Source organism: Zea mays, chromosome 7, assembly GCF_902167145.1.
Source record: "Zea mays cultivar B73 chromosome 7, Zm-B73-REFERENCE-NAM-5.0, whole genome shotgun sequence".
NCBI classification, from domain to species: Eukaryota; Viridiplantae; Streptophyta; class Magnoliopsida; order Poales; family Poaceae; genus Zea; species Zea mays.
The window spans coordinates 154,505,843-154,513,088 of NC_050102.1; the positions used below are offsets into that span (position 1 = coordinate 154,505,843).

A 7,246-nucleotide genomic window follows, 5' to 3' on the forward strand; every position below is an offset into this window, starting at 1 on the left:
TCAAAGGCTCAAAGCAAAGCCCACCAGTACCACAAGGTCTAGTACTCTTCGAGCCGGCGAACCTTCGCCACGTCATTGATCCGCTCCAATCGCAGCTAACGAGTCCTCTGCCATCCGATCAAGTTCAACGCCTACGACCCTCACACCCACGGATTCGCTTGTCCACCTGACGAACCGCGGCAAAAGCGCCAAAACCCATCCCACCATCCAAACCCGATTTGACGTCTCCAACGCACTCATCCCCCGAAATTCCTCGCCTCGCGCCCAAAGCACGACTCAAAAATTTCCCCATCTCCCCCCGCGCACTCTCCCAAATCCTCCCCTTTAAACCCACCTCAAATCCTCTCCTACGCCGCACCGAATTCGAGACCTCCAATTCCCTCGTAGCAGCAGCACCAGTAGAGTCTCCTTCCTCTCCGGCGGCGATGTCTGGGCGCGGCAAGGGCGGCAAGGGGCTGGGCAAGGGCGGCGCCAAGCGGCACCGCAAGGTGCTCCGCGACAACATCCAAGGGATCACGAAGCCGGCGATCCGGAGGCTTGCGAGGAGGGGCGGCGTGAAGCGCATCTCCGGGCTCATCTACGAGGAGACCCGCGGCGTGCTCAAGATCTTCCTCGAGAACGTCATCCGCGACGCCGTCACCTACACTGAGCACGCCCGTCGAAAAACCGTCACCGCCATGGACGTCGTCTACGCCCTCAAGCGCCAGGGCCGCACCCTCTACGGGTTCGGCGGCTAAGCGCGCCCTCTCCATCTGGGGGTGGGCCTAGTACTGGTGGCGTTTCTCCTTTGGGTTCCCTGTTCTGTGCTTTCCATTCTGTGGGAAGGTACCAGATTCCTAGATCTATGTTTCGATCTGGTGTTTGGTGGTCCATGTGATGTCGTGTAGTAGTACAAAGAGTTCAACTCCTAGTTGTATCTTAGTTGTTTCCCTTGCAGAAATGAAATGATAACTACGATTACCTAGCAATTCTTGCGGTTCTTGCTCCCGATCTTGGAGCTGCTGTGGCCTTTATTTTTGGTATGAATCCTTTATTGGCATGCTTGGTATCGGCAACCTGATTTCTTTACGACTGGGATTTTGTTCTTACCTTTCCTGTCAGAATACAACCTTGTCTTCAGCTATCACATAAAAAATAGTCTAATTATAAATTAATTGCATTAGCCTGCCTGTAGTGGCTGGGGGCTTGGTCAGGGCTTAGGTTTTTTTTTGCTTTTTAAGTGTCAGTGTTCTAGCTAGGTCTTACTTTGCAAGTTGTTTTGGTTTTTGGTGTTAGTTTTTTTGCCAGTTTTTGTACAATTTTTCTCTTTCGTCTAATATATTGAAATGACAAATCTTTTGCCTTTTTCTTTCAAAAAAAAATAACTGCATAGATAAAAACTACTTCATCCGATCTACTATTAGTTATCGTTTAGAATAGTGATGCGATCTGTAAAATATACCTTTTACCAATGTTTTTTTGTTAAAATATAAATAATCTTTTAATATATTTATACTTTTATAAAATTACTTGTTAAGACAAATAGGTGTATATAAATATTATGTTTTAAAACTATTTGTACTCAAAATTTTATAAGTTTGACTCAAACCATACCTAAAACGATAACTAATATGACACCAGAGTGAGTAAATGATAAGATAAACATATTAAACTTGATTTGCTCATTTGATGGTATAGTAAACATTTATTAATTATGGATTAATTAAATTTAATAAATTTATCTCTCCGTTTAGTCTTTAGTTGTATAATTAATTTTATAATTATATTATACTCCTATTTAATAATCATAATAGGCATCCAAACATTCTAAGACTATCTCCAACCGAGTAGCCAATACAATATGCATACACAAATTGCCTGGCCTTGTAGCACTGTAGCGCTTGGAAAATGCTTCCAACGGACTATGCAAACTAAATACGCATCTACGACGCTGGACCCCTCGGCACCTAAAACTGAGTCCTCTCTACCCACGACTCAAACCCTGGCAAACCAACTGTCGGGAGGGGAGGCCGAAGAGAGCAGCGAGTTGGTGGCGCAGACGACCACCCGCAACGGGCGCACACCCCCACCGGCGACGGCGCACGCGGTCACCGGCAACCGACGCGGACGACCACATCTGAGGTACGTCTCTCTCTCAGGTTCATTGGCCCTTCCGCCTCTCTCAGATCTAGTTGATTTTTTAATCGAAGACGAGATTTCGATCCGTATTGTAGACAGTGATTTATCTTCTCCTTTGCTGCCATATCAATGTCGAACATCCAAAGGATATTTCAGTCACATTTTGTTCTTTTGGCTAGGCTTATCAGAGTATGTTTATTATATCTACAAGTTTGTATACATTTGCTATATGAAACGGTGTCTGAACATGGATTTGTTATAGTACGAGATGGAACAAAATTTTGATGGTTGCACGGATGGTAATGAGCAAGCCCAGGATTTGTTTGGGCAAGACCAGTGGGCTAATGGTTTTACTGCTGCACTTCAAGACTTTGATGATGCTCAGCCTACCCAGGTTTTACTGCAAGCACATTCCTGAACTGATGTTGGTTTAATTTTGTAGTGCTATTTAGCAAAAAAAAATTTATTTTTTACTAGTACAACATGGCCAGCTTCGACCAATCTAGCTAGATGTACGAACATGACTCGGACAGTAATATAGATATGGAGAATGTGGATGCCCCATCAAAGAAATCTCAGAAGGGCACAAAGAAATCTCAGAAGGGCGCAAAACAAAAGGTTGTGTCGAGGAGAGGAGGTTCTTTTACCAAACAGGAGGATATTGTGATTTGCTCGACATTCCTCAATGTTAGCAAAGACCCTATTACAGGTATGTTTTCCGATTACAGTGTTAGCACAGGCACAAGTTGTATATTTTGTATTGAAATTAACAACATGCAGGTGTCAATCAAACTTCGGGTGGGTATTACAAACTCATGCATGAATACTTCAACAAGTGCAAACCAGAAGGTTCCAACCGTAGCCAGATCTCAATTCAACATAGGTTGGGAGCCATACAGAAGGCAGTGAATAAGTTTTGTGCCCTCAAATCATCAGTAGATAGGCACAATGAGAGCAGTAAAAGCGAGCAGGATCGAGTACAATATTCCCAACCTTGTCACATTCGTGTAATTTCAACATATCTAATTTCTAACATGTACCACTTAAATTGCAATTGCAGATTGATGATGCTGTTTTCATGTATGAGAAGGGTGAACCCTTTGTCTTCATGCATTGCTGGAAGCTACTTCGCAACGAGGCGAAATGGAACAATAGGTTCCTAGAGACCATCAGTAAGCCACCATCTTCTCAAGTGCCACCCGAGGCAGGTAAAGGCCACACCACTATGGGACTTGATGAACCAGGAAATGGTGGTACATCAAGACCTGAAGGGCGTGATGCAACAAAGAGGCGTAGAGCGGCTGGAGTGGCAGACTCATCGGCATCAAGCAAGGCAGTTGATGTCCTTCAACGCTTGCATGAGAAATCAGAGATGACAGAGAAGAAGCAAGACCAACAGATGATTGAAATATTGAACAGAAAGGATGAAAAAATTAAAATTCAGAGGGATCTATTGAACCTTCAGAAGAAGCAGGTGAAGGTAAGCATCAAGCAACACAAGAAGGAAGCTGAGATCCGGGAGAAACAAACTGAGGCGCAACTGATCTCAGCCGAGACTGGAATTATGTCAATTGACATAGAGAAGGTCCCTTCCTACCAGAAAAGCTATTATCTGGGCATGCAACGCCAGATACTGGAGCGTCGAGGTTTCACCACCCCTTCGAGCAATGATGATTGATAATCCTTCTTAGTAGTCGAACTTTGAGTGCTGGATGCCAAACTTTTGTAGCAGTCCAACTTTGAATGTTGCATGTCAAACTTATTTAACTGGAGCAGTCAAGCTCATTTCAAACTTAATTTGTGATTGTTGATCTCATTTGTGTTGAGAATGCATGCCAACACATACAATTTGTAGCAGCCAACAGAGAAGGAGCAGGGCTAATAAGCAAGCTGATTACAGTTCTAGAAAAGAGGTGACATAACAAAATACATGGCTAATTTGTAGCATCGAAGTTTTCAGATACCTCCAAGCCATGCAAACAATAGCGGCTGCTACCTAAATCCAAAAAAATGCAGTACAAAAGGCACAATCGTAAACTTTATACTCGCATTGCACAAAGAAATTGAAAAGTAAGATTACTTTATACTCCGGCACGAGATTACTTTATTGATTCCTGCCGCCAAGCTGCTGCCGACTTGCTGCCTTGGGGCTTCACGAGGCCACGATGGAGAGAACGCGGTAACTTTTGCCGCTGTCTAGGTGGTTCCCGCGAACACATTAACTTATTCCCGCCCAGATACGCCATTCCCGCGTGAAGCTTCCGCCTAAGCGCGCGAGTGAAACAGCCCGGCCCAGGGGTTCTCTTTTGCGTCTGCCGTTGGAGAATGTTACAAATGCGTACGCGACCTTGTGCTCTGGCGCGAGGCAGATTACTGAATACATCTCTAATTTTAGGTAGCATGGTGGGAGACAGTCTAAGCCAAACACCGACACACGAACTCCGGTCTTCTAACTTTAACTAAACTCATAGACTACCTTTTCGTTTGAAGCAGATAAGCTCATGTTAAAGGCCATCTAGAGTTGGGCATCGAGTTACCCGATCTTTTTTATCAGATAATTCGAATTTTTTAAAATTCAAGTTTTAAGAATTGGTATCCAAGATTACCTCGAAACATCAAAACCCAAAATTTTGGGTTCCCGAAAAATCGGGTTTATTTGGGTTTTGGTTATCCCAAAATAGATTGACCAATTAGCAAACGATATAGACTGCTAGAATTTTAATATTCCACCAAACCAAATCTAATGAAACAATAAATTATAAGGCTAGCAATCGTAGGAACGAAGAAGAACAAAGTGAAGCAAATGAAAAAACGAAACAAAAAAAAAATCCAATATACAAGCTATTGGTGTCCAGCTGGCTTGCGTTGCTCCCCAGCTTCATGTGCTCACGCAGGTAGCCAGGTTGCAGACTTGCAGTTGATCTCCTCCACGTTCCATATTAAGCTCTCGAGTCTGTTTGTTTGGTTTTAATCCATAGTATTTTTGTCTCTATAATTTACTAGAGTTGCAGTCAAAATAATCGACTTTAATATGAAGCGAAAAGCGACACAAAGGTTCTCTATGTCACGACCCAGAGTCGGAGAGCCAGATCGGGAGCCACGGGCGCAGGTACGGTACGAGTACGACGTAGAGTCAGCGCTGATTGAGTTGTACGTACTTGCCTCCATCTTGTGATCGCGGCTGCGCTAGGTTGCTGATGGAGGGATTTGAATGAGAGGGGGAGAACCGGAGAACAAAGATCGGCTAGGGTTAGCGTGGAATGTTGGGCTGGGTTAATTCGTTATCGAGCTGCTTTCTATATATTTTAGGTTTTTTTTATCTAATTCGGGTACCGAAACATCTTACCCAAAATCACCGAAGTAAAACCGGGTTTCTACACTTGCTACCTGATATCGTGTTTGGGTAGTTTGGGTTTAAGTAATTTATGTTCAGGTGTCGTATTTTCTGACCACTCTTAGCCAGCTCAAGGTCGAATAGATATGGTATTCTTTTCCCGTTACCGAGGCTGAATATTTCAGTCCTTTGTGCTACATTTCTCCTGCTAGGAACACACCGTGGATGTTAGAGACGACCTCGTCGAGTGGGGATGACCATCATTGGATCCAGCGACGGCTCCATTGTCAACGACCACGAAGAGCCGCCGAGAGCAAGCGCCGAGAGCGAATAAGGAATAATGGGGAAGGGAGTCAATCCGTTTTAAGAAACAGGAAAGGAGTGAGAAACTGGCATAACAATGTCTCAGTTATGGTAAATTGCACTGGACGATGGTTCAAACGCGCACGGGTAACAAAACAACAAAGAGACGGGTAAGTACAACTATATCATTCGAGGTACTATTTTAAAGAAGCCTAGTGTTGGAGATAACTTGGTTCCAAAAAAAACTCTTTTAGCCGAGGCGGCTCGCTTAAGAACTTTGTTCCTTGACGCATATCTGATGAGCTAAAGGGTGCCTTGTCCCTCCATGATTCGGCTACTGCTCAACCCAACCGAAAGATGATGGACGCCTGAACCTATCTATAAATGGAAGTCAAAGCCACTTTGCCGAATGTTTGGATCCAATTCTCAGGGATCCCTAAGGAGCTAAGGGAGTTCTTAGTCATTTGACCAATTGGTTCGGTGCTAGTTGTAACTCAGGATGTGGATATGAAGTTCACTGAGGTCCCGTTTGTTTCGTTGAAATTGAATTCTATTTTAATAATTATAATTTAGACAAAACTAATTAAGTTCATATAGCGAAGCAAGCAGAAGAATGTGCTATAAGTTGTACATCGTAAAAATAACATGTAAATCTATATAATCAAATTTAATCTCTCACCCCATAAATTTGAGATAAGCTTATATGATAACTTTGGAAGTGGAGTAAGATTCCAATTCCTCAAAAAGAAAAGAAACAAGCGGGACCTAATAGATTTGATATTTGCCGTTTGCAAGTCATGGTACTTGATGCAGGCTTGATCCCCCAGTTTGTGGATATTGTTATTGGGGAGTGTTCGTATGAGATTCAATTTAGAGTTGAAGAAAACATGGATGAAGAGATCTTGAACCTATGGATTTGGATGATATAGGCTTTGGTGAAGATGAGGGGAGGAATTTTGAGACTAATGATCCAAATTTTGGTATGCAGCCACCATGTGATAATCTCAGTAAAGAAAAGAAAGAGGCTTCAGATTAGTGTGGGCATACATCAAAGGGAAAGGGTAAGCAGGTGGTAGAACAGGATGCGCCTCACATGGATGTTCGGGATACCATGATGATGGATCTTGATGTTGCTGGTCTGTCTGACCAGGGCAAAAAACTGTGTAACAGTGAGTTTTCTCTTGGGGCTGTTGACTCGTTTCTCTCTGTTCGGGATCCAGCTATTGCAAATGACGACCTGCGCACTCCGGACGCGAAGGAGCTTGCAGCAGTTCCGGTGGCTTCTATTGGTTCTGTGGTGTCATACAGAAGTAAGATGAGAGCAAGAAGTTCGGTGGGGGATAGCTTGGAACGTCCGTCCAAGCTGAAGGCGACTCGCAATCTTGATTCAGATTTTGAACGAGGTATTCCTTCCTGATCATAACCCTTTGCTTGTTTCCTATGTTGATAAAGTTATAAGCAGATTGCAGTCTTTAGTTCTCTTTTGTGTCA

At 43.5% G+C, this 7,246-nt stretch overlaps 1 protein-coding gene and 1 long non-coding RNA gene across 2 annotated transcripts; both read left to right on the forward strand.

Moving 5' to 3' along the window:
- The first annotated feature begins 214 nt into the window (after window positions 1-214).
- LOC103633162 (histone H4) lies at window positions 215-1,038 on the forward strand. The gene has a single exon (NM_001301452.2). The coding sequence runs from the start codon at window positions 426-428 to the stop codon at window positions 735-737; it is 312 nt and encodes a 103-aa protein (NP_001288381.2). The 5' UTR covers window positions 215-425; the 3' UTR covers window positions 738-1,038.
- A 1,983-nt stretch (window positions 1,039-3,021) lies between these two features.
- Window positions 3,022-4,024, forward strand: LOC103633163 (uncharacterized). Its single transcript, XR_556378.3, has 3 exons — window positions 3,022-3,095; window positions 3,179-3,326; window positions 3,977-4,024. It is a non-coding gene; the product is annotated as an uncharacterized lncRNA (long non-coding RNA).
- The last annotated feature ends 3,222 nt before the right edge of the window (window positions 4,025-7,246 follow it).

Bases quoted from the DNA above. Each gene is read 5' to 3' on its own strand.
- LOC103633162 (NM_001301452.2), top strand. From the start codon at position 426: ATGTCTGGGCGCGGCAAGGGCGGCAAGGGGCTGGGCAAGGGCGGCGCC.